General features: G+C 39.8%; 1 protein-coding gene across 5 annotated transcripts in view; it reads right to left on the bottom strand.

The window, feature by feature from the left end:
• C2H14orf39 (chromosome 2 C14orf39 homolog) overlaps positions 1-19464 on the bottom strand; it is a 28978-nt gene extending 9514 nt beyond the window's left edge. The window contains exons 1-11 of one of the 5 annotated variants that reach the window (XM_061613295.1): positions 19102-19464; positions 16976-17032; positions 15786-15842; positions 15162-15288; positions 11418-11507; positions 10760-10947; positions 5533-5575; positions 4416-4536; positions 2711-2805; positions 1604-1737; positions 568-647 (exon numbers count right to left, since the gene is read on the bottom strand). In XM_061613295.1, coding sequence (XP_061469279.1) covers positions 568-647; positions 1604-1737; positions 2711-2805; positions 4416-4536; positions 5533-5575; positions 10760-10947; positions 11418-11507; positions 15162-15288; positions 15786-15842; positions 16976-17024 — 984 coding nt within the window. In that variant the 5' untranslated portion in view covers positions 17025-17032; positions 19102-19464. Of the gene's footprint in view, positions 1-567; positions 648-1603; positions 1738-2710; positions 2806-4415; positions 4541-5532; positions 5576-10759; positions 10948-11413; positions 11508-15161; positions 15289-15785; positions 15843-16975; positions 17033-17774; positions 17807-19101 lie in introns of those variants that run through there. The other 4 variants (XM_061613293.1, XM_061613296.1, XM_061613297.1 and 1 more) reach the window with 4 other exon arrangements.
• Positions 19465-27509: the final 8045 nt, after the last annotated feature.

Raw genomic sequence — 27509 nt, 5'->3', positions numbered from 1 at the left:
CCTTCAACCCTGTCTCCTCCAGAGGCTTTGGGTGGCTTCGTTTTAATGAGCTTTTGTAAAATGGGGCTAGCTATATTGTTGTTGTAACTTGGTACTGCTAGGAAAGGGCTGTAGCTCAGTAGCAGAGCATCTGCCTTGTATGCAGAAGGTCCCAAGCTCAGTCCTCAGCATCTCCAGGTAGGGCTGGGAGAGATTCCTTCCTGACACCCTGGAGAGCTGCTGCCAGTCAGTGCAGATAATACTGAACTATATGGACCAATGGTCTCACCTAGTGTAGGCCAGCTTCCTGTGTTCTTTAAAAAAGTTGCTTGTTTGGGTTGTGTTTATATATATTTCTTGTTTTTTTTAGTATTTCTCCTAATGTATTTTATGGCTTTAATTATTGAGGTGGCATATAAATGTTTTAACTGAAGCAATAAAAATAATAAAACATTCAGACATCAAAATTCATATTTCTTTTGTCTGTTTTATATATAGAAGGTTGCAATGTAAAAATGACAGCTTCTTTTCAATAAAATCATCTGTTTCTGTCTTACCAGTGGACTTGTCTACTTTCCCTCTGCATACCTGTTTTTCATTTTCCACATTGCTGAAGTATGTACTGGTCACTTCTGAATGTCCTGCAGACTCTTCTCTCTCCTCCATGCCTATATAATGGCAGTTTGAGATAATTAGACCTATGAAATGTAGCATAATTATTAAACAAATGCAAATAAAATTGATATTAAACGTGTATAAACATCATGAACCAGTTTGAAAGTAACAAACTTCAGGACAAATATATCATTCTCTTAAAACATATATGGATGAATACTCAGAAGAACTGGAGCAAAGTATTATGTGGAAAAGATTCTGAATACTAGATCTGTCACCTTTGGTGCAGGCAATTCAGAATACGGACAACAGTCTTTTGTATTTACATACACATGGATAGGGGTTTTCTGGGGTCATGAGGGGGTCATAGACCCATTACTTTTTGGGGAGCAGAGTCCCAGCCTGGTCCCTGTGTAGGAGCCAATTAACATGAAAAGGGAGCGTATTAGCCACTGAGAAGAGTGCTTGCCCTTTTGTGCTGATTAGAGCCAATGAGAGTGAAAGGAGATGAGTCAGCCACTGAGAACTCTTCTCAGTAGCTAACCTAGAGCCTCCCCTTTCATGCAAATGCTAGGGGCATCTGTTGTAGTGGAGTGTGGACTTGCGAGACAACAGAGAGAGCAAGAGAGATCAGGGAAAATGGAAAAGGGGGTGTGGCTGTGAGGTGGTGTGGCATGACTATCATGAAGGGACCCTGCACTTCTGAATTTGCCATTACACTATTGCCCGTGGACAAGCATTAGGGAACCCTGATCTGATATACATTCAAATATGTGAACACATAATTTTAAAGACACAAGTATGTCACCTACACTTCACAGGTATGATGTGGAAAATACTGGTGCCAATACAGCAACTGTGTCCACTGCATAGTGTGTGGAGTCCCCTTCAGGTGTGGTAAGGATTGCTTATTCACTATAGGATAATTAAGATCTAAATTACCCCCCACCCAGTTAAACAAGCCAAAAATAAAACCTCAAAATATTTTCATTACAGATATAAACTACACCTGTCTCTGTGTGCTGAAACAATGGCTTCAGAGTTGGGACACTTCGGACTAATTTCTGAGAAATGCTAGGAAGCTGTAATGATTTATACATCTGATGTTTCTCATTTAACAAATGATGACTCTCTTTGAACAAGCTGAAAGAAAAAAGCTACAATGGAAGCAAGCAGTAAACAAGATACGTGGATTGTCCAAAGAGAAAAGAGAGATGGAAAGGCTAGGGATCGAGATTTACTGAGGTAAAAAACAAGCCATCTCTCCCTAAGCCAGAATCTCTTATATCCTCTCTAGGTAATACCACGATGAAGGCTCACCTGGCAATGGGCCTGACACAAATGTGACAAACTGTAGAACAGATATAATGGCATATTTTAATAGAGTTATGGACACATAGATAGACAAAACTTTTAACACAATTCTCTGCCTTCCTAAAAACCTTAAAAAAACAAACATTTTCCCTCCCATAAAATAAGGTATATATCATTTGGTACACAGAAAATCATGCATTAATTATATCAAAAAATGTCATGCAAAATCAAATGCAGAAAGATATCATAGTATTTATTCTAAATAGGTGTAAACCTGTTCCTGTTGCATTCAGCAACAAATTGCCACAAATTTCAGCAAAGTCAGAATTTTACCCTTAGACTTCAGTAAAGTATCTTAGGATAATACTTTTAAAATATTTTTTCCTTATAGAAGTATAAAACCAGTTCTAACAGGAACTGATGTTGCGGTTGAAAAATACAGCTACAATGGCAGTTCAGAATTGGCTCCTGTTATTTATAGCCTGGTCATAAGTGTTGCATTGGCACTGGAGTAATGCAAGAGCCTCTCACCACTGTTGCAGAGCACTGGCAACAGCCATTACCCCTCCCTGGAGAAATCTAGGCTTTGTGGGTGGGAACTAGGGATCAATACATGATAATTTCTACCACCCTCACCAAACACTACAGCTCGTAGGATTCTTTGAGAAAGCTCTGGCAATTAAATGGGTATAGAAGTGACATGTGTTTGTAGTGAAGATATGTCCAAATAATTTATATAGGATTATAGAATTTGGTTTACAATACTTGTCCATATGTGATAAAGCTGATTTTAAAATACTACCTTTCATCAAATGCCTTCCTTGTTTCTAAATCATTTGCTCTCTCTTTTTCTATCACTTCAGGATGATTTTGATCTTCTTTACTTTTTTCAAGTTGCTCAAAGAAAAATAACAAGTAAATAAAACAATTGTATCTACATTTTTACTATGCACTACAGTGCTTCATATAAGCTTCACTAAAGAATCTGTGTACAAAGGGTTACTTTGATGGTCCCCTCTAAAATTTGCAGAGTTGCTTCCAACCTGGGAAGGCAGCCTTATATTTCCATGGCTTGCCTGCACTAACCAAAGAAATCCAAAGGCATGTCTCTATCTGTTCTTATTTAATTAAATGGTACCTTTCCACCTTAAAAGGCACTCAGAGTGACCATGTGGGTCTGAAGCCCAAGTCATACATTTATTAATAATGCTAGCCAGACCACACTTTGCCTGAGGAACACCGTCCCTTTCTTAAAGTGTTTCTATGTGGCATGAGTAGGACTAGACAGAACCAGTCCCTTCTGGACTTTTAGTGGGAACCAAACCAAAATACAGATTTAATAAACCTAACCAGGCCCGCTTGTGCGGTAATAACACATGAATCAGGACACACCATGAATAGGATACATGATTTGTAGGTGTTTGAAGAGGAAGGGGTGTTGTATGGTCGTTGTAGTAACTTTTAATTTTTACAGGTATGTGTGGGACTGAAATGAGGGAGTTTGTATTGCATGTTGGTTTGACATTACAACAACACCTTTTTTTGACATTATAGAGTATCACAAAAACCAGAAGGCTGAGCAGTTAAATAGTTCAAATCTTAATTCAGCCATGACCTCTGTGGGTAGCCTTAGACAAGCCCATTTCTAAGCCACAGCCTCAAACCTGCAATAGGAGGCAACATACTCAACAGGTAGAGGAAAATGAATTGTAGCTATAGCTGTTGCAGTTCTCAAGAAAATGTAGTTTAATGCTTTCCTGGCAACAACAGAGACATTTCATTGACATTTATAAGATATTAGCATTCAGTTTCTCCATTTGAAAGCCAGTGTGGTGTAGTGGTTAAGGTGTTGGACTACGTCCTGGGAAACCAGGATTCTCATCCCCACCTAGCCATGAAACTCACTGGGTGACCTTGGGCCGGTCACTGCCACTCAGCCTCATGAAAACCCTATTCATAGGGTCGCCATAAGTTGGAATCGACTTGAAGGCAGTACATTTTCCTCCATTTGACTACTTATCAGTCTACAGCTATTTAGCTAGAGTTTTCACTCTTTCCTACTTTTATTTGGGTATGTCTGCTCTTACTTGTCAGATTCCAAAATCCTGTCAGGCCCTTAAAATGTGATTAAGATGTTCCTTTTACATGGGTGGGGAAAAGGAGACACTGAGGATCTACGGACCCTGTTAGGAGAGGGACTGGAGGAGAGAAGGGTAAGGAATAGCATCAGGATGGGAAATTGCTGGATCTGAATGAAATGTGATGCCATGGATGGTATGTAATCTGATGTGTTTGGGTCCCATCCCCGATGCTTTATCAATGCATAGGGAAATCCCATTTCATACTCTTAACATAAAATGTTATATTCTTCTAACACCGATAATTACTAACTACAGAATCCAGTTGATTTATACTCCAAGGATCGTAATATATCTTTATCCATTGTGGTGTGATATAGTGGTATTTTAGCAGGCTTTAACATAACATTGGAATTAATAAGCTTTTACCTGTTTGAAAGAATTCATTTTCTTTTGGAGCTCTTCTGCTGTTTTCTCTAGTTCAAGTGATTGTTGCCTGAGAACCTCTGCATGCATAAGAATTTCTTTTGTGTTGTGCCTCAAAGAAGCACTTTCTTATGTTAAGAAATCAATAAAACACACACAATAAACAGCCAAAGTAAAATGCTAAACAGAATCACAGTTTAGCCCACAACTATTAAGTGCTCACTTGGAATTAAGCCAAATGGGCTGATTCACACTTAGGCTGCTTCATTTCGGTACTTTTATTCTCCACCCAGATTCAGCCATGTTTGTGCTGAACATGTTGTCTGAATAATTTGCTATTAGCCCAAAAAGGAATGTGCTAAAACCCACATTTGGAAGATTAACAGTGCACCCTAAAATGTATTTAAGGCTTGAGGTTCATATAACTACTCATCATAACCTTTGTTCAGTCTGGATGGAAGGGACAACAATCATATCACAACAATGTTGGTTTTGTGAAATCAGCCCCCAGACAACTTGAGTCCTAAACTTAAATGAACTGAGGATTGGTCTCCAGTGGCTAAAGAACTGGATATGAATATGGTCTAAATCCCTAGATTTAGTACATTGCTTTAAGTAAGATGAGCCTCTGCTCTGCTTCTGTAAATATGAAACAATGTTACTGATGCTATTGTGAGAATTAAGCACATTTTGAATAACAAATAGCAAAAAAGATCTTTGAATACCCAAACTATATACACTACACTTATCAAATGTTTATCCTACCCTATCCTGAAGATTCAGGGTGAATATATAACAAAAACCTAACTCAGTACTTTCAGCATTACTATAAAGAATTTAAAACAAACAGTAACTTGTAAATATGAGCTAAATAGGGCAGTTCTAAGCCAAAGTTAAACTAATATTTCTTCCTTGCTCATGATTTATCTACATGCCCCTAACTATATGATTTTCTCCTTTGCTTCTACTTCAATTACAGTTCAATGGGCTTAATTACAGCTTAGTAGGAAAGACTATCTAGATACCTGTGTTCTTCAACACTGTGTAGCTATCATAAAGCCAACAACAAAGAAAATGAAAAACCACAGCTCCTAAACAGATAATCTGAGTATATGGATACATCTGGGATGCCCAGTGTGAAAGTGACTGAAATGCACCAGGTTCTGGAAAAAAAATGGTCATGAATTAATCTCACTTTTATGCATTTGGGATAAAAACTGTTCCCAAATGAATACATTTCTAAAAAAACTTTTCATTCCAGCTTGTGCTGCATCATGTGTTGTCACAAAAAGGGAGCCACATCTTCTGGATGGTATCCAGTGGCGTCCATCCACTGACAGAACAAATCCATCAGCTGAATGGGGTAGGGAGACAATTATCAGCAGTTTCTTCTCTCCCTGCACCTCCCCCCCATTCTGCTTCAGAGTGTTGGGAATACCATCCCTTGTCTTTTAGTCTCCTCCCCTCCTACTATTTTGTTTTAGTTGGAGGGTTTTACTAAAAGACAAGAGCAAATAGATTCCAAAAAGAATGAGAGGAAAATGGAAATACTTCATGTTCAAGTTAATGAGATCTAAATTATTGGGTTTTATTATAATATTACATGATGATGATGATGTATAGAAAAAATATCTCAATGTGGGGAAAACTCATTATTTCATTACAACCCAAAGCAGCTAAGCCATACTTAGAGTTGACCAACTGAAATCAAAAACTTGTTATCCATGTCCATTGATTTAAATCAGATTACTCTGAGTATTGCTAATGATGAATACAACCCTTTATATTGATGCAGACTTTTCAGATAAGGAAGTATTAACTAACTACTACTCTTTATTGTTCATTCACTAATAGGCAAAAAAACCCTTGCGGTTTAAGAATGTACCTATAGCCAACAAAGATTTCTATCAAACTTTAAAAAGCAGGGAAATTGGCCAGCTATAGTGAATGTACCAGGGGAGCAGGAGACCTGACCTCCTCCCTGAGATATTGTATTGCCCTATAAATTTGTAAAAATGCAAAGACAATTTGGATTGGTCTTTCATAGTTCAATCCACTTCCTGTGTAGCTTGGAAGAATTTGGTAACATGTGCGTCTGAGCATATGGTGAGTAGTGGCGACACCTGCCATCTCCAAAGATGGAGAATGACATATTTGTATGTTTGTTGATGCTCTTCTTACTTTGCTTCTTTCCTGTGTTACTACAGTTTCTACAGAGAATCTAACCTAAAAAAATATATTTCTCTCATTATTCATCCTAGAAATGTGTCAAATTTATTTTTATTAATTTCAAAGCCTTTTCATTGGTCAAAGTCATATGATGGCGAAGACAGTTTTTTGTGTTTTAAACTGGAGACTAGGCTCTATTTCTACTTTGGGCGCATTAACAGTTGAATGTAAAAATGCTGTTTGATGTAAAATTACACTGATTACATGTTACTACTAAAGCAATGACTCTAGCTGTTGGAAAAAACAAACTTGACCTGCCCAAGATGCATGTTTTCAGCCTACTATGCTTAAACCACTCCACATAAGGAAAGGTCAATTAAAAACATAGAGCACACCTAGAATTTTGCTAGAATATATTTCACTTCCCACTGTTTTATCTTGTGCAAACTGAGACACTCCTCATGTCCATTGGAAACTATTCTGCAGAATAGTCAGTGCCATTATTCCACAATTGGTTTTGGAGGTTTTTTTTAGTGTTGCTGTACTTCACATATTCACAGAAACAGAAGCAAAAGAAAATGATTTACTATAGGAAAACTCACTAAAATTGCAAAGTAAATCAAATATATTTAAAGTGACTATCTGAACTATATCAACTTAATATTGTTGCTTCCTTCCTGCTAAAACAAGATAAGCACTGCACATTTCTTGTTTCTGTTATTTGGGCTGATTGCAGGTGTTGCCACCACTCATCATATGCTCAGTGGCACATGTTACCAAATTCTTCCAAGTTACACAGGAAGTGGATTGAACTGTGAAAGACCAACCGAAATTGTGTTTGCATTTTTACAAATTTATAGGGCAGTACGATATCTCAGAAAGGAGGTCAGGTCTCCTGCTCTCCTGGTGCATTTGCTATAGCTGCCCAATTTCCCTGCTTTTTAAAGTTTGGACAGATTCAGTCTCAGTAGCTTTTGCAACTCTATTCGTATGCCATCTGTTCCTGGTGATTTGTTTCTTCCAAGTATTTTAAGAGCAGCTTTCACCTCACATTCTAAAATTTCTGGTTCTTCGTCATACGGTTCCTCCGTGCATGAATCTGTCATCCTTGCATCTCTTTTATAGTTATTCAGTGTATTGCTTCCATCTTCGTTTTATTTTATCTCGGTTAGTCAGTGTGTTCCCCTGTTGTTTATTCGACATCCCTACAATTTCTCTAATTTTTTGCAATAGGGCTCTTGTTCTACCCTTTTTGGTGTCCTCTTCTATTTCTATACAGTAACTATTGTAATAGTTCTCTTTGTCCTTATGTACTAGTCGCTGTGTTGTTGCATTTAGTGTTCTAACAGCATTTCTGTCTCCTTTTGCTTTTGCTTTCCTTCTCTCTTTAACCATTTTAAGAGTTTCTTCAGTCATCCATTGAGGTCTTTCTCTCTTTTTAACTAGAGGTATTGTCTTTTTGCATTCTTCCCTGATAATGTCTCTGACTTCACTCCATAGTTCTTCTGGTTCTCTGTCAACTAATTTTAAAGTCTCAAATCTGTTCCTTATTTGATCTTTATATTCTTTGGGGATGATATTTAAATTGTATTTTGGCATTAGGATTGCTTTGTTGTTCTCCTTTAGCTTTACTCTGATATTCGATATGACCGGTTCATTATCTGTACCACAGTATGCTCCTGGTCTTGTTTTTGCAGAAGGTATGGAACTTCTCCATCTTCTGCTACCAATTATATAATCAATTTGATTCCTATATTGACCATTTGGTGATGTCCACGTGTACAGTTGTCTTTTTGGTTGCTCAAAAAATGTGTTTGCGAGAAACAAATTATTGGCTTCACAGAATTCAATAAGTTTTTCTCCTGCTTCATTTCTATCTCTTAAGACCCATTTCCCCACAATTCTTAGTTCTTCTCTGTTCCCTACTTTTGCATTCCATTTTCCCATGATTATCAGCACATCTTGTTTTGGTGTGTGAAAATGTCTTCCTGTACTTCTGTGTAAAATCTCTCCAATTCCTCTTCTTCTGCATTTGCTGTTGGAGCATAGACTTGGATGATGGTTATGTTAATAGGTTTCCCGTTAAATCTCATTGATATAACTTGCTCAGACCTTGCATTATAGCTCTTAAATGCTTTTGCTACATCACTATTAAAGCAACCCGTTTGTTAAGAACATAAGAAGAGCCTGCTGGATCAGGCCAGTGGCCCATCTAGTCCAGCATCCTGATCTCACAGTGGCCAACCAGGTGCCTGGGGGAAGCCCACAAGCAGGACCTGAGTGCAAGAACACTCTCCCCTCCTGAGGCTTCCGGCAACTGGTTTTCAGAAGCATGCTGCCTCTGACTAGGGTGGCACAGCACAGCCATCACGGCTAGTAGCCATTGATAGCCCTGTCCTCCATGAATTTGTCTAATCTTCTTTTAAAGCCGTCCAAGCTGGTGGCCATTACTGCATCTTGTGGGAGCAAATTCCATAGTTTAACTATGCGCTGAGTAAAGAAGTACTTCCTTTTGTCTGTCCTGAATCTTCCAACATTCAGCTTCTTTGAATGTCCACGAGTTCTAGTATTATGAGAGAGGGAGAAGAACTTTTCTCTATCCACTTTCTCAATGCCATGCATAATTTTATACACTTCTATCATGTCTCCTCTGACCCGCCTTTTCTCTAAACTAAAAAGCCCCAAATGCTGCAACCTTTCCTCGTAAGGGAGTCGCTCCATCCCCTTGATCATTCTGGTTGCCCTCTTCTGAACCTTTTCCAACTCTAGAATATCCTTTTTGAGATGAGGCGACCAGAACTGTACACAGTATTCCAAATGCGGCCGCACCATAGATTTATACAACGGCATTATGATATCGGCTGTTTTATTTTCAATACCTTTCCTAATTATTGCTAGCATGGAATTTGCCTTTTTCACAGCTGCCGCACACTGGGTCGACATTTTCATCATGCTGTCCACTACAACCCCGAGGTCTCTCTCCTGGTCGGTCACCGCCAGTTCAGACCCCATGAGCGTATATGTGAAATTCAGATTTTTTGCTCCAATATGCATAATTTTACACTTGTTTATATTGAATTGCATTTGCCATTTTTCTGCCCATTCACTCAGTTTGGAGAGACCTTTTTGGAGCTCTTCACAATCCCTTTTTGTAGTTGTCCAACTGAAAATGTCCTGTTTCCATCCATTTTAATTCACTCACGCCAAGTATTGTTATGCTGATGCGTTCTATTTCTTGCTTGACAATTTCTAACTTTCCCTGGTTCATGCTTCTCACATTCCATGTCCCTATTGTGTGCGTTGTACAACTCCGGACTCTCCTTTCACATCTGTGCACATCAGCTTCTGGGTTTCCTTTCGGCTTTGACCCAGCTGCATCGTTAGTCACAGTGCTACTCGTATTTGTCCTTTGTTCTTCCCCAGTAGCTCAGTGAGTGCTTTCTGACCTGGGGGTCTCATCTTCCAGCACTATCTCTCATGTTGCGTTTTGGATACTCTCTTCATAGGGTTTTTGTGGTAAGAGGTATTCAGAGGAGGTTTACCATTGCCTTCCTCAGAGTTTGGATGCATCTTAGCGTGGTGTCTCAGCTTTGTATGTATTTCTTGTAGCAGAAGCTAAATATAGACACTCTGTGGTCTCAAAATCCTTCCTCTACTTCACAGTCTTGTCTTCCCCCCCGCGTCCACTTCTGGAAACATATTTCCTGGACCCTGCATATTACTTTATTTTGGGAGATGTGTATGACTATATGGATGCATTTGTGCAAATTCAGTATTATTTTAGGGAAAAAAATAAAGAAATTACAAGCCCAAGTCTGCAATTCTGCAATGAGAAAACATGTTTGGGAAATGTGCAGATCAATACTGCAAGAACTAAATATTGAATGAATGTGTACACAAAAGTGCTGTCCTGAACACATCATAATTTCATTTGAAAAAAAGCAGAAGGTAAAGTGCTAATCAGGACTATATTAGAGGATGAGATATGGACTATACCAATACCTTTCACTATTGCCAGATGAAAGGAAAATTGCTGGTCTGGGCCTTAAAGAAAAGACATCCTGACTCACTGCAATCTGTTGAATTAACTTTTAGATCCCTTCCAAACTCACAGTTTTATTATTCTATATATTTTATATAAATTAGGATAACTGACATTATAGAAACCATGCTTTCACCTTGAAGATCTATCACTTCAGCTTCTTTCTGCTTAAGTAGTTCACACTGCTTCAGAACTCGATTTTGGATTTCTTCAAATTCCTTTTTTTCCTGGTAATATTCCTGGACAGCTGCAGTTTCTAAATATTTTTCTTTGTGCTGCTTAAAAGTTTCTTGATACTGATCTGTGTAATCTTGGTACACTTTCCTTTTAAAACAAGGAAACACAATCACACTTAGATGCCATTTAACTGTCTTTTCAAAGCATGATCACTCCTTAAGACAACCCAGTTCAACCCAGGGGAAATCTGGAAGAATGTAAACACAACATGCATTGTTTTATTAACTGATCTACTACATAGTTGGGAATATGAGAGACTACTTATATTTTTCAGTTATTTTTCACTGGCAGGATGTGGTCAGCAGGTGTCATTGAAGTGTTGGTACACCCCAATTATAATTCTCCATTAAGTTATTAGATCCATATTAGATCCATTAGATCCTTATCTTCCTTAAACAGAGTTTTCACATTTTTATAGGTAACAAATGGATTGGCTATACTTAGCAATATTTTGTGAAATTATTCTTTATATACAACTCCCTGGGCTCCTTCTTAGAGGAAAGGTGAGATATCAATTTAATAAGTAATAAAATAAATGATCAAATGTTCTTACATACTTATCTTTTTCTGTTGTTTCTTGGCACTTCTGAAATTCCTTCTGCAAATATTGTTCATGTTTATTAAGAATCATGTATGTTGGTTTCCAGCTAGGGCAACAAGTTCAAAACTACAGTTAAATACCTATTTATTAAGCGAATACATTTTAAATATAATGAAAAGTAACAAAACCATCATAATAATGGGTAATTCCCATTAGCCCCTTTCTGTTTACACTCTCCCTTGGCAGGAAAAATGAACTAGCACTCCGTGGGAGGGGCCGCAGTGACAGTCCCATTAGAGTGTTAACTCTTTCCTGCCTCAAGCACTAGCAAGGGAAGACAGTACCCACTTGGGGGTGTCCTGGTGCCCACTGGAGAATATGGAATATACTTTTGGCTAATGTTGGCCTTTGTAACCCTTCCCTAAAACTACTGGGTTTTCCTCATTGATTTTAATGGGATGTAGTTTATAACCAGTGTCAAGTTCAGTACTAGCATGTGTAATTACTTTTCACACTACAAAAATATTAACACAATTTTTTTTATTATTAACACTATAAAACTCACTAGAAGCCAGACAGCCTTCTTAGTGGCTGTTCTCAGGCTCTGGAAATCCTTGCCAAGTGAGTAGCCCACTTATCCCTGTGTCTGATAACCCTCCACTAGTTGGCAAATACATTTTTATTTAGACAGGTCTTTAGCCCATAAACTAAATATGCTTGTAAATATGCTATAATTGGTTCAAAATTGTTTTATCTGCCTGTTTTTGTTTATATTTTATTGATATTTTATTGTATTTATTATTTTTATTATTGTTGCTAGCTGATTGGAGCCTCATTTAGTGGAAAGGCAGGACACAAATCTAACAAACCAACCAAGAAATAGTCATTCACTGACGATCACTTGTGGCCGAGTCAGATTGTCTTCCAAGATAAGGTCTTTAACAGTGGGTCCGTAAGTGACTGTGGAGGCCAATTCTGGATCCACACAGCCTCCCACAGTGAGGACATAGGTTTCCAGATGGAAGATGGTCACAATGAGGATTTGCTTGACGTGCCTTCCGCTTAGCTCTTTTGTCCCTTTCGCCCTGTACTCGTGCTTCTTCAAAGTCCATAGCACCTTTGATAATGGCCGACCTCCAATTGGGACGCTCATGGGCCAAGGCTTCCCAGTTCTGGATGCTCATGTTACATTTTTTTAGATTAGCTTTAAGAACATCTTTAAACCTCTTTTGCTGTCCACCAATATTCCATTTTCTATCCTTAAGTTGGGAGTAAAGTAGCTGCTTTGGAAGACGGTGATCAGGTATTTGAACAACATGGCCGGTCCAGCGAAGTTGATGTTGGAGGATCATTGTTTCAACACTCATGATCTTTGCTTCTTCCAATACACTAACATTAGACTGCCTATCTTCCCAAGTAATTTGCAGAAGTTTCCGGAGGCAGCATTGGTGGAATCTTTCAAGAAGTTGGGAGTGGCATGTTTCATGGTCCATGTTTCACAGGCGTACAGTAAGGTTGGCAGTACAATGGCTTTGTAAATAAGCATTTTGGTCTTCCTGCTAATATCCCGATCCTTGAACACTCTATGCTTCACTCGGGAGAATGTGGCACTCGCAGAGCTCAGACGATGCTGAATTTCAGCATCGATGTCAGCTTTTACAGAGAGATGGCTGCCAAGATAAGAAAAGTGATCGACATTCTCCAGCGTCGCACCATTAAGCTGGATTTGTGGCACTACAGAGGGATTGGTTCGCACTTGCTGATGAAGACTGGAAAGTGGCAAATGTAACGCCAATCTTCAAAAAGGGATCCAGAGGGGATCCCGGAAATTACAGGCCAGTTAGCTTAACTTCTGTCCCTGGAAAACTGGTAGAAAGTATTATTAAAGCTAGATTAACTAAGCACATAGAAGAACAAGCCTTGCTGAAGCAGAGCCAACATGTTCTTAAGAGCTTTGGGGTTTTTGATGTTAAGCAAGAGGCCAAGCTTCTCATATGCTTCTGCAAAGACATTTAGGATAGTTTGAAGACCTTCCTCTGAATGTGCGGAGACTACATTATCATCGGCATATTGTTCTACGACAGAGGTTGTAATTACCTTACTTTTTGCTTTCAGTCTACTGAGATTAAAAAGCTTTCCAACTGTTCGATATGCGATTTCCATGCCAGTGGGAAGTTTCCCCTTAACAAGGTGTAGAATCATGGCGATGAAAATAGCAAATAAGGTCAGAGCAATGACACATCCCTGTTTCATGCCTGATCCCACTTTGAATGGATTACTTTGAGAGCCATTCTTATACAAAATTGTCGCCGTCATGTTGTCATGGAGGAGTCGCAAAATATTCACAAATTTATCAGGGCATCCAATTTTCAGAAGGATGGTCCAGAGAGCAGTTCGATTTACAGTATCAATAAACGCCATATACAGAGGTCAGTTTTGCTCCCTGCATTTTTCTTGCTATCGTGCACTGAAGATCATGTCCACTGTCTCCTTGAAAGGGCGGAAACCATTTGGGGATTCAGGGAGGATGTCTTCTGAGATAGGTAGGAGGCGATTTGTGAGGATCCTTGCAAGGATTTTACCTGCGGTAGCTAGAACAGAGATACCCTCGGTAGTTCCCACAATCTGTTCTATCACCCTTCTTGAAAAGAGTGATAATTATGGCATCCCTAAAGTCTTCTGGGATCTCCTCCCTCATCCAGATTTTTTCGATAAGCTTATTCAGGCCCACCTTCTTTAAAGACTTCAGCAGGAATCCCATCAGGTCCACTAGCTTTGTTATTCTTCATTTGATTAATGGCTTACTGACTTCATCCAAATTAGGGGATACTGCAAGCTCATCTCTAATTTGTTGTTGTGGGATTTGCAAGAAGACCTCATCAGCCACAACAGAGTTACGATTAAGGAGGTCGTGGTAATGCTCTTTCCAATGCAGTGCAATAGACTCTTTGTCCTTTCGAAGTTTGGTATCATCTATTGAACGTAAGGGATTTGTACCATAATTCGTTGGTCCGTAGATAGCGTTTGTGGCATCAAAAAATCCCCATGCGTAATGAGCATCTGCAAAATGCTGGCTTTCTTGAGCTTTCTTTATCCACTAGGTGTTCTTAAGTTCTCTAGTTCTTCTTTGGACCTCAGCCTTTGCACTGGCATATATTTTTTTTCTTAGCAGCGCAGTTAATGTCTTTTTGCCATATCTGGAAGGCTTTCCTTTTCTTGACAATGATATGTTCAATCTCACTATCATTCTCATCAAACCAATCCTGATGTTTCTTCGTTTGGTATCCAATAGTTTGTTCACATGCTGCAATAATGGAAGTCTTCAGTTTAATCCAGTGTTCCTCGACATTTTCAGGGAGTTCCCTAGGTAGATATTTCTTGAGAGTTGTTTGAAAGCAAGCTCGCTTAATAGGATCTTGAAGGGTGTGGATGTTCATTTTACGCCTTGGTTTTCTTCCTTAAGGAACAATGCTGTGAACCAGGACATCCCCAGTTCAAATCTCAAATATACCAAACTTTATTCCACCCACGCAGCCTCCCCGCATCTAGCAATTATAATACTACTGGACAGAGTTACTGTAAATTTATTGAAATAATGTACTGAAAGCACTTATTCCCAGAAATTCTCAGAAAGCATTATTATCTTCTGTCTATGACAAAATAACTTGACACCTCTTATTAGTTAAATTCATTGCTTGATTACACAAAAGTTTATTTTAGCCAACTGCAGTTTCAGAAATAGTTTTTACAGCATACTTACACCTTACAATTCTCTTTGCAGCTGTTGTTTCGTTTGTGTAGGTTAACAATCACCTCATCATTCTTGTTAATATCTTCCTGTAGCTGACAGATCTCACCTTTTTTCCCCACAATAATTGCAGTACATACTGAAAGAAAATTATTTCATATATTATGGAATTTAAGACTAGTATAACCCACTGTAATACAAGCTATAGAACTGGACCCAGTTATGTCCAAATATTAAAACTAGAATGTGGATCCAGGACCATATTATGGGTACTGGAGGTCTACTAGGTCCTTGTGCATATTTCTTTCATTAGATATGCCTTTGATCAGACAGGGACAGACACCACAGCTTGTGAATCACAGGCAATTCCCAGACAATTCAAGAGTACAACGTCTGGACAATGAGGTCAAGTTTCCTTTACAGGGCACTGAGATAAGAGGAAAACATCTAGTGGACAAGGGCAGTAGATACGCAGTCGTCTGCAACAGCATGTTAATTCTGATACAAACTATACTGATTTCAATATGTGAACTCGGAATGTTTACATATTATACATACACACACACATATACAGAGAGAGGTTAAAATGTAACAAATTTGGGATTCTGAAAATATATATTAATAAAGTCTACTCACTTTGTATCTGTTGTCTCTCATGTTCCTTGGAGTAAGATGCTTGCTCAACCTGAAAAACTGCAGCAGAAATGTATATATGAATATCATTAACAGATATTAAATGTGAAAACTAATTTTCATTTTAAAATGCAGCTCAGTCATTTGAATATTGTTAGCTGTATTCAACTAAACTTTAAACTTTATCCCATCCATTGCTTTCCAATCCCCCCCCCAATTCCCCATCCCAAATCTGCTTTTCCTACATTTCGAATTCAAATACATTTACCTTATAAACATCCTTCTAAAGCAGTACAAAGGGGGAAACTACTTGGGGGAGAGTTACAAGGAGAAATTGGTGAGGGAAGAGTTAAGCAATCCTTGCCACTCTTTGCTATAAATTCCACTCTCTCAGTGCATTTGCTTAGAAGTGACTATTAAGACTTAATTATATTTATATGTAACATGTACTTGGCCTTGAGTGTAACTCTCTCCCGATCTAATAGCATAGATCCATGTGTAAGAAGACTCCTCACATTTTGGTGCCCATATGGCTGAAGCTCTCTGGGCGGTTTACAGCAATTTAAAACAATAAAAACAAATATACAAATTTTAAAACACAATTTAAAAACACAATTTAAAAAAAATTAAAAACAATTTAAAAACACATGCTAAAATGCCTGGGAGAAGAGGAAAATCTTGACCTGGCGTCGAAAAGATAACAGTGTTGGCACCAGGCGCACCTCGTCAGATAAATCATTCCATTTCCATGTAAATGCATACTTTCTCCCTCATAAAGGAGTGACACAATAAATTCAGGTCACATCTACAGAATACATTTTGTTGTTGTTATGTGCCTCCAAGTCGACTAAGACTTATGGCGACCCTATGAATCAGTGACCTCTAAGAGCATCTGTCATGAACCACTTTAACAGTCATGGCTTCCTGCAAAGAATCCTGAAAACTGTAATTTGTTAATGGTGCTGAGAGTTATTAGGAGATCCCTCACAGAGCAACAATTCCCAACACCCTTAACAAACTATAGCTCCCACAGTTCTTTGGGAGAAGCCATGACTCTGACAGTGACATAAGAGTGCTCTAGATGTATGGTGGGGCTGTGACCAATAATAATCAAAACTTTACATAACTGAAGACTAGGAATATGAGTATTCTTCTTTATTGCTTGTTTTCAAAGTTGAGCCATTACAACATACCAAGCTGCAGTAGTAGTTTGTCCAAGTTGTTTAAGACTATGTCATTCATTTTGTAACCTGCAATAGAAAAAAGAAAGAGGACATAATAAAAGCATAAACTCAAAATAGCATACTTAATATAACCCACTGATACAAAATGAAGATTGTAGATAAGTAAAAAGAACCCCCTCCCTTCCCGTAAAGGCCCTGCATAAGTATTCCAGTCTATGCTAACAGAGGAGGTAGCACTACATAACATGTAGGTTTTTCATACAAAGGGAGGAAAATGGGAGGTGATATCTCCCTATGTTCCCCCTGCAGGTGGAAAAGCAGCTTCAAGTAATTATTTTGATTGCAAAAAAATATTGTGGGAATGAGTTCCTCCCCCCTAACTCCTTTGCTGCAATCAAATTTGTGGTGGCAGGGTGGGTGGGCTGAATTTCAGATTTAAAAAAAGCTGGTGAGGAAACTAATCATACATCTCCCATGTAACCTGTAATTTGGCTCTTTCCCAGATTCTATTCCCTTATTTTTGACAGTGGAGTAATCCCAGCCCACCTCTGCAAAATCTAGTATTTAGGGGCAAATATTTATTTATTTATTTATTGTAAACCAACACACTCAACCTTACTATTTTACCACACCTCAAATCACACTCTATAAGCACTCGCATAATTCAACCTCACATCCTAAAAACAGCACACTCACATATCCTCACACTCAAATATAAGAAAAGCCCTACTGGATGAAGGCAAAGGCCCATCTAGTCCAGTATCATGTTTTCAAAGTAGCCAACCAGATGCCCCAATGGGCAACTCACAGGCAGGACCTGAGAGCAACATCTCTCTCCCTTGTGGTTCCCAGCAACTGACATTCCACGGCATGCTGCCTCAGACGCTGGAGACAGTACATCATGGCTGTTATCCTCCGTGGATTTGACCCATTTTAGAGCTGGAAAGTTGGCAGCCATCACTGCTTGTTGGCATAGGGAATTCCTTTGCTTTAATGATGCCTTGTGTGGAGAAATACTTCCGTTTGCCTGTCCTGAACTGGCTTCATAGGATGACTTTGGGTTATGAGGGAGAAAAGCTCTCTCGATCCACTTTCTGCACACCATGCAGAATTTTGTACACCTTTGTTGTGTGTCCCCCCCCCTCGAAAGCTCACAAGCTTGGCATCAGGGCAATAGCCTTCTCCCGCTGTTGTTCTTAGGAACGACTGGTATTCTTCTGACTGTGGCATTCTGCTTCTGAACATGGGGGTTCTATTGAGCTTGTTGCTGTTGTTATGTGCCTTCAATCAGCAACCTCCAATAGCATCTGTCATGAACCACCCTGTTCAGATCTTGTAAGTTGAGGTCTGTGGCTTCCTTTATGGAATCAATCCATGTCTTGTTTGGCCTTCCTCTTTTTCTACTCCCATCTGTTTTTCCCAGTATGATTGCCTTTTGTAGTGAATCATGTCTTCTCATGATGTGTCCAAAGTATGATAACCTCAGTTTCATCATTTTAGCTTCTAATGGTAGTTCTAGTTTAATTTGTTCTAACACCCAATTATTATTATTACCCAATTATTATTATTATTACCCAATCTATTGACCTATCATGGCTAATAGCCACTGACAGACCATAAATCTGTCTAATCCCCTTTTATCGCTATTTAAACTTGTCTTGTGGCTAATAGAATCGCATAAATTATGCACTGTGCGAAGCACTTTCTTTCATCTGCCCTGAATCTACTCGCCCTCAACTTCACGGGGTGACTGCAAGAGTCTAGTATTGTCAGAGACAAGCGAGAAAAGCTCATACACACGACTCTCTGTATCCACTTTCTCCACACCAACTCTCTGTAATGTCTTCTCATTTTGACATCTTTTTCCCCCCAACCAAAAGAACAACCGGGCGTTTTATGCTTTCCTCATAAGGAAAGATTTCCAGCATCTTACACTAGTTTGGCCTGCAGCAATTAACGGTGATACCTTCATGCCATGAAGACAATAACTTCAAAAACTCCCTTTGTTGATTTCGGCATGCTAGACCTGTGCAGAGAAATAGCAGCAAGCATTGACGGGTTGCTTGTTTTCCTGGCCTCTTGGCAATCCTATTTGATAGCCAAGGTTAAGCCCCGGGACTTTTAGAGACACTTGCCTTATATGACACAAGATCTCCTACTCTTCAGTCTCCCCTAACTTTTCGGTTTGTTTTATTTTTAATGGCGTAAATAAGGCTAATAGACGTATAGTCTGGTCGCCCGCGCACCACGCTGTTTAAGTCATTGCTATTAAAATAAAATGGCGCCGTAGTAAATACGGCCTTTAAGCCACGACAAACTTCCGGATCACTACAGAGACCCTTCCAAAAAGAAAAAGAGTGAGAGAGAGAGACAGCGGGAAAAGCTGACAGCGAGCAATTTCTCTGAGGCGGCTCCTGCCTGCCTCAGTTCTGAAACTGCAGCCCCGTTCAAGCTTTTCTTGTGATCCGCCTCAGTCATTCAGCAACCCTTTCCCGCCTTTTTCCTCTCCCCTTAACTGTTTTGTGGGCGGGAAGAAGCGGAGCGGCGTCGCTTGCTCGGAAGGGCTTGCCGAGAAGCCCGCCAGAAGTCAGTCCGCGCAGCGCAAAATACTATCAGAGTTTGCTTAGAACTGGAAGTCCCATTGTGTTCAGTGGGGTTTACTCCTTAGTAAGGGGGAAGTAAGTCCCATTGGGCTCAGCGAGACTTACTTCCGAGTAAATATGTTTAGGATTAAGCTCCTGGTGGAAGGGCAGGATATAAATTAAATAATAAATAAAATAAATAAATAAATAAGCGCATAAAAACTTTCTCTTGTCTGCCCCGAATCTTCCAACATTCCCCTCGATTGGATGTCCGCGAGTTCTAGCGTTATGCGGGGGGGGGGACTTATTCTATATTTATTAATGTTGTTGCATAATTTTATACACTTCTAACATGTTGCCTCTTGTCTCCAAACTAAAAACCTGGGGTGTAGTCGTCCAGGGCCTGGGGAGGGTGTCTTCGAGTAGGCCCTTTACTTTTTTAGGAGCAGGGTCCCTATTGCTCCAGCATGCTATGAGCCAATCAGCATGAAAGGGGCATGTGTTAGCCACTGAGAAGAGTCTTCTAACATGCTTCTTTATCCTTTCCTCCCGACTGGAACCAATCAGAGTGAAAGGAGGTGAGTCAGCCACTGAGAAGACTCTTTTGAGTAGCTAACACTCTCCTGTTTTGTGTTTATTTGCTCCTACAAGTGTCTGTTGTTGTTGGAAAAGGCATTTAATAAGGATCTTATTCTCAACCCTGCAACAAAAAAGAGGGGGAGGGAGTGTGGCTGTGACTAACATGAAGAGACCCTGCACTTCTGAATGCTACTGCTAAAAAGACCCAAATGCTGCAACCTTTCCCCATAGGAGAGTTGCTCCATCCCCTTGATCTCTTTGGTTGCCCTTTTCTGAACTTTTTACAAGTCTACAATATCTCTTTTAAGATGAGGTAACCAGAACTGTACAAGGTATTCCATATGTGGTCGCCCCACATAAGATTTGTACTAGGATTGTTGTAGGGCTGGCAGCTGTGGGGTGGGAACCAGGCAGAAGCATAATATGAGGCATGGGGCGGGGAGAATGAGTGTGCTAAGATGCCTGGAAAAGAGTGTTGTTGGTTTTAATAAAGATTAAAGTTCTGAGGATTAATAACATAGCAATACCCTTTATTAGGACTAAGTTCATTATGCAATAAGTGAGCTTTCGGGTTTCACAGTAACTTACCTCAAGATGGAGAAAGAGGAACCTGAAGAAATGTTATGTGCCACTGCATTATGAACATTGATTGGATCCAGATAAAAACTTTATGTTATTGAACTTCTTTGTTTTGTTCTAACTACATGTCTTCACTAAGGTTTACCAAGAATCAGAGTATAGAGTTGGAGGGATTCTTGGAGGCCATCTAGTCCAGCCCTATGCTATATGCAAGATCTACAGTGCAGTCACACCATCCCGATTGAAGTATATTCACCAGTGAAGAGCTCACCAGCTCCCAAGACAGCCTTTCACACTATCAAACAGCACATACAAAAATCTGCTTCCCTGCCCTCTGGAGCGACAGAACAAGTCTGCTCCACCTTCCGCTTGACAGCCTTTCAGACAGCTGAAGATAGTTATCCCCCCTTCCCCAGGCTAGACATAACCAGCTCTTTCAAATGTTCCTCATAGGATTTGGTTTCCAGACCCCACACCATCCTGGCCACCCTTCTCTGGACACACACAAATTAGTCAATGTTCTTAAAATGCAGTACTCAAACTTGAACACAATGCTCCAGATGCTTATTCCAGAAACAGGCCTGCATTGCTCCCTTATCTATAGCTAACATTGCTACCTTTTTCCTATTTTATCTATTATCTATTTTATTCAATGCAATTATATCCCACCTTTTCTCTAGGGAGTTCAATGTGGCATACATGGTTCGCCGGTTCTCTGCCTTCTCAGTTAATCCTCATTACAACCTTGTGAGGTAGATTAAGCTGAGAGGCAGTGACTAGCCCAAGGTCACCTAGTGAGCTTCATGGCTGAATGAGGATTCGAACTCTGGTCTCCCGGATCCTGGTACAACAATCTAAACACTACGCCACACTGGCTCTATTAAAGGCAAAGGAGCCCTCCAAAGGGGGGGGGGACTCTTAACTGCAACAGAGCAGACATATGATTGTTACATTTCAAACACCTCTTCCTGCAACAGATTAGGGTTTAATTTAAGCGATGGATCCATTTTACAACTTATTTCAATATTATAGCCTAGACCAGTGGTTCTCAAACTTTTTTGGTTCGCGGCGCACTGTAAAACATATAAAGATTTTCTGGCGCACTTCGTGTACAAAATTAAAAATATATTAATATATTTTAAACTATAAATAAAAATAAATTATAGAAAACTATTATTTACGCTATACAAATGGGTTTCTTCTCATTTTTAAAATATACTTTCGTAATATTTGAGGCAAACCTAGCCACCTCTTAGGGCACACCAGTGTGCCTGGGCGCACCGTTTGAGAATCACTGGCCTAGACCTTTATTCTATATAGCCTAGCCCTTTAACAACAAATACCTCTGGAAATTTTCAGAGTTCCTTTCCACTCACTCTCCTAGACCAGTGGTTCACAAACTGTGGTCTGTAGACCATCAGTGGTCTGCAAGCTTCATTCAGGTGGTCCGTGGCATGTTTGTAAAAATACAATTAAAAATCATACAGCACATTACAAGTGCTACAACAGTCAGAAAAATCTATGTGGTCTACCAGGACCCTCAGCAATTTCTAAGTGTTCCATAGGGAAAAAAGTTTGGGAACCACTGCCCTAGACTAAAAAAAACACACACCCTTTTTTCCACCCACAAGTAGCAAGTTGCAGCTGCCCTCACAGTTAGGGTTGCCAGACTCAGGGCCTGAGGATGATTCTGTATTTTTAAGAGAAGAGAAAATTCAGCCAAGTGCAGGTTTTATTGCAACACTATAATGGGAAAAACCACAAGGTGAAATTCTCCCTTCCCTCTGCACAACTTTTAAAGATACAGAAGACTTCTTGGAGGCTGGGCCTGGCAACCAAGAGGTCTTCTGTATCTTTAAAAGTTGTGCAGGGAGAAGGCAGAATTTCACTTTGTGGTTTTTCCCATTACAGTGTTGCAAGAACACCTGCACTTGGCTGAATTTTCTCTTCTCTTAAAGATACAGAATCATTCTCAGGCCTTGAGCCTGGCAACCCTACTCACAGTAGAGCTCTGCTTAAAATCCCTCCTTGTGACCAGATTAAACACATTTTTGGCTACTTCTAGATCTATGCATCTAACATAACAGCTATGATCCTGGAAGAAGTACCCAGTTTTCCAAAGTACAAAATCTTGTGGTTTGATTACGAGGAAATTTTATTTATTTTTATTTATTTAACAAAAGTTGTATATCACTTCAGTGTAAAGACCTCTAAGCGATTTACAAAAAAAATGCAATATGATTTCAGCAAAAGCACAATCTGAGGGAAGACATGAGGATTGCGTGTAACAAAAGAGAAATACAGTTTTGTTATTCCATAATCTGATCGTGTCCAGCAGCCACCTAGAGATATTGCTATGCAAAGAAATAATGAATGAATTCTTTATTGCATAGTCAACAGACCTCAGCAACGAAAGGTAAAATACAAAGAAATAGATAAATACATACATGACAAAAAAAACAGAAACATAAGATCAAGACTTCGCACCAAGCAGATTCTTCCTTATCTGCATGGCCTGATTTATAAATTTGCCTATAAATTACCCTACAGCAAGGGTAATAAATTCATCTGTGCCCTGTAGAAGAAGAATTAACAGTATATTTTTAGGTCGACCTGGGAAGGTTAAAAAGATTGGAAATAAAAGATCATTTCTGACATGATCATAAAATTTACAGTGGAATAAAATGTGTGAAACGGTCTCAGTCTCGTGGGCATTACATGGACAATACCTAAGACTTCTTGAAGTCTTATTAAATCTTCCTTCAAGAAATCTAGAGGGAAGGGTGTTGAAACGGGCCAAAGTAAAGGCCCTTCTATATTTGGGAACAGAGAGCCAATTACAGTGTTGCAAGAACACTAGGTAGAACACTCAGGCCCAAAGCCCGGGGAGAGCAAGGGCCAGATGCCTTGGCCAGTAACTCTTGGTTGTCTATGTCAATTAGCCTACGTCTGACCACAGCCTTGGCAGCAGTAAGATCCATGTTTAACAATTCTAGAGGAGAGAGCCCAACTGATAAAATTTTTTCCATGACAAGTGTTGGCCATGAAGCATTAAAAGAATCAGCCAGGATTCGCCTGGCATAAGATTCTGGGGTAAGTATGTAAAAGCAGAGGAGCCAAAAGTAGATGGTGCATAGCCAGGTTAGACAGTGTAGAGAATTTAGCTCTGCTTCAAGCAGAAGCGTAGCCCCAGAAACGCATCTGGGGACACCAAAAATAGATCTTAGAGAAGGGTAAAGAATGCCATCTAAGCGGCCTTTGGAATAAGGTATCCAAATTGGGGTTCCATAAGTCAGCATCGGGATAATTTTGGCTCGGATTATGCGTGTTGCTGCCGGGACACACTTTCCACCATTAGTAAAATAAAAGCGAGTAATAGCTCCCAAATTTTTACTTGCTTTTGCTTTTATATAATTAATTTGGGAGGTCCAACAACCCGACTCTTGAAACCATATCCCAAGATATTTATAAGAATTTACTTGCTCAACTCTAGTAGAGCCTAAAAGCCAGGGGAATCTAACCTTTTTCTTTGAAAACACTATCACCTTGGATTTAGTATGATTGATGGATAAGGTATTAGCATTGCAATAAGCTGCAAAACCAGTCAATAGTCTTTTCAAACAAAGAAATAAGAGAATTCTCCAATTATTTTTTTTTGCAAAGAAATAAGAGAATATTGTACCAGTTGGTGTTATATGTGAGTATTACCTCCCCTCATCCCCTCTCACCCTCACCAAGGGTATTACCTCCCCTCACCACTTACTATCTATGGTAGTGTCATAAAGCCAGTCCATTACAATTTCTGATCCTGGTATTGATCTTGACCTCAGCATCAACACCAAAATTGGGAAATTAAATATGCCACACCTGAGTTGGTGATGAGAATACCCTTTGAGACACTAACCATCCAGCAGATATCTGAAATCACTGAAAACAGATATCTTTGGTTGCATTTTTTAATAAATCGCCTCACTTTGTCTTTTCCTTTCTATTTCCCCATAATATAATGCTCTTGAAGAAAATCAATGCAGATGCTCCATCTACTGGAGAATTTGTGCAGCAATATCCCCTAGCAAACACCAAATGAGTGACTGACACAAACATAAGAACATAAGAAGACCCTGCTGGATCAGGCCAGTGGCCCATCTAGTCCAGCATCCTGTTCTCACAGAGGCCAACCAGGTGCCTGGGGGAAGCCCGCAAGCAGGACCCGAGTGCAAGAACACTCTCCCCTCCTGAGGCTTCCGGCAACTGGTTTTCAGAAGCATGCTGCCTCTGACTAGGGTGGCAGAGCACAGCCATCATGGCTAGTAGCCATTGATAGCCCTGTCCTCCATGAATTTGTCTAATCTTCTTTTAAAGCTGTCCAAGCTGGTGGCCATTACTGCATCTTGTGGGAGCAAATTCCATAGTTTAATTATGCGCTGAGTAAAGAAGTACTTCCTTTTGTCTGTCCTGAATCTTCCAACATTCAGCTTCTTTGAATGTCCACGAGTTCTAGTATTATGAGAGAGGGAGAAGAACTTTTCTCTATCCACTTTCTCAATGCCATGCATAATTTTATACACTTCTATCATGTCTCCTCTGACCCGCCTTTTCTCTAAACTAAAAAGCCCCAAATGCTGCAACCTTTCCTCGTAAGGGAGTCGCTCCATCCCCTTGATCATTCTGGTTGCCCTCTTCTGAACCTTTTCCAACTCTATAATATCCTTTTTGAGATGAGGCGACCAGAACTGTACACAGTATTCCAAATGCGGCCGTACCATAGATTTATACAACGGCATTATGATATCGGCTGTTTTATTTCCAATACCTTTCCTAATTATTGCTAGCATGGAATTTGCCTTTTTCACAGCTGCCGCACACTGGGTCGACATTTTCATCGTGCTGTCCACTACAGCCCCGAGGTCTCTCTCCTGGTCAGTCACCGCCAGTTCAGACCCCATGAGCGTATATGTGAAATTAAGATTTTTTGCTCCAATATGCATAATTTTACACTTGTTTATATTGAACTGCATTTGCCATTTTTCTGCCCATTCACTCAGTTTGGAGAGGTCTTTTTGGAGCTCTTCGCTATCCCTTTTTGTTTTAACAACCCTGAACAATTTAGTGTCGTCAGCAAACTTGGCCACTTCACTGCTCACTCCTAATTCTAGATCATTAATGAACAAGTTGAAAAGTACAGGTCCCAATACCGATCCTTGAGGGACTCCACTTTCTACAGCCCTCCATTGGGAGAACTGTCCGTTTATTCCTACTCTCTGCTTTCTGCTTCTTAACCAATTCCTTATCCACAAGAGGACCTCTCCTCTTATTCCATGGCTGCTAAGCTTCCTCAGAAGCCTTTGGTGAGGTACCTTGTCAAACGCTTTTTGAAAGTCTAAGTACACTATGTCCACTGGATCACCTCTATCTATATGCTTGTTGACACTCTCAAAGAATTCTAATAGGTTACTGAGACAGGACTTTCCCTTGCAGAAGCCATGCTGGCTCTGCTTCAGCAAGGCTTCTTCTTCTATGTGCTTAGTTAATCTAGCTTTAATAATACTTTCTACCAGTTTTCCAGGGACAGAAGTTAAGCTAACTGGCCTGTAATTTCCGGGATCCCCTCTGGATCCCTTTTTGAAGATTGGCGTTACATTTGCCACTTTCCAGTCCTCAGGCACGGAGGAGGACCCAAGGGACAAGTTACATATTTTAGTTAGCAGATCAGCAATTTCACCTTTGAGTTCTTTGAGAACTCTCGGGTGGATGCCATCCGGGCCCGGTGATTTGTCAGTTTTTATATTGTCCATTAAGCTTAGAACTTCTTCTCTCGTTACCACTATTTGTCTCAGTTCCTCAGAATCCCTTCCTGCAAATGTTAGTTCAGGTTCAGGGATCTGCCCTATATCTTCCACTGTGAAGACAGATGCAAAGAATTCATTTAGCTTCTCTGTAATCTCCTTATCGTTCTTTAGTACACCTTTGACTCCCTTATCATCCAAGGGTCCAATTGTCTCCCTAGATGGTCTCCTGCTTTGAATGTATTTATAGAATTTGTTGTTGTTGGTTTTTATGTTCTTAGCAATGCGCTCCTCAAATTCTTTTTTAGCATCCCTTATTGTCTTCTTGCATTTCTTTTGCCAGAGTTTGTGTTCTTTTTTATTTTCTTCATTCGGACAAGACTTCCATTTTCTGAAGGAAGACTTTTTGCCTCTAAGAGCTTCCTTGACTTTGCTCGTTAACCATGCTGGCATCTTCTTGGCCCTGGTGGTACCTTTTCTGATCTGCGGTATGCACTCCAGTTGAGCTTCTAATATAGTGTTTTTAAACAACTTCCAAGCATTTTCGAGTGATGTGACCCTCTGGACTTTGTTTTTCAGCTTTCTTTTTACCAATCCCCTCATTTTTGTGAAGTTTCCTCTTTTGAAGTCAAATGTGACCGTGTTGGATTTTCTTGGCAATTGGCCAGTTACATGTATGTTTAATTTAATAGTACTGTGGTCACTGCTCCCAATCGGTTCAACAACACTTACATCTCGCACCAGGTCCCGGTCCCCACTGAGGATTAAGTCCAGGGTTGCCGTCCCTCTGGTCGGTTCCATGACCAACTGATCTAGGGAATAGTCATTTAGAATATCTAGAAACTTTGCTTCTTTGTCATGACTGGAACACATATGCACATAAACACATAAAACAATGGCTGATTTTAGACTATGGCCCTCTCTTCACTATATATTTAACACACTTTAAACAGTCATGGCTTCTCCCAAAGAATCCTGGGAAATGCAGTTTGTTAATGATGCTGAAAGTTATTAGGA

Source organism: Rhineura floridana, chromosome 2, assembly GCF_030035675.1.
Source record: "Rhineura floridana isolate rRhiFlo1 chromosome 2, rRhiFlo1.hap2, whole genome shotgun sequence".
Lineage (NCBI taxonomy): Eukaryota > Metazoa > Chordata > Lepidosauria > Squamata > Rhineuridae > Rhineura > Rhineura floridana.
Note: the sequence above shows the minus strand (reverse complement) of the source record. Positions and strands in the feature narration are given on the sequence as shown.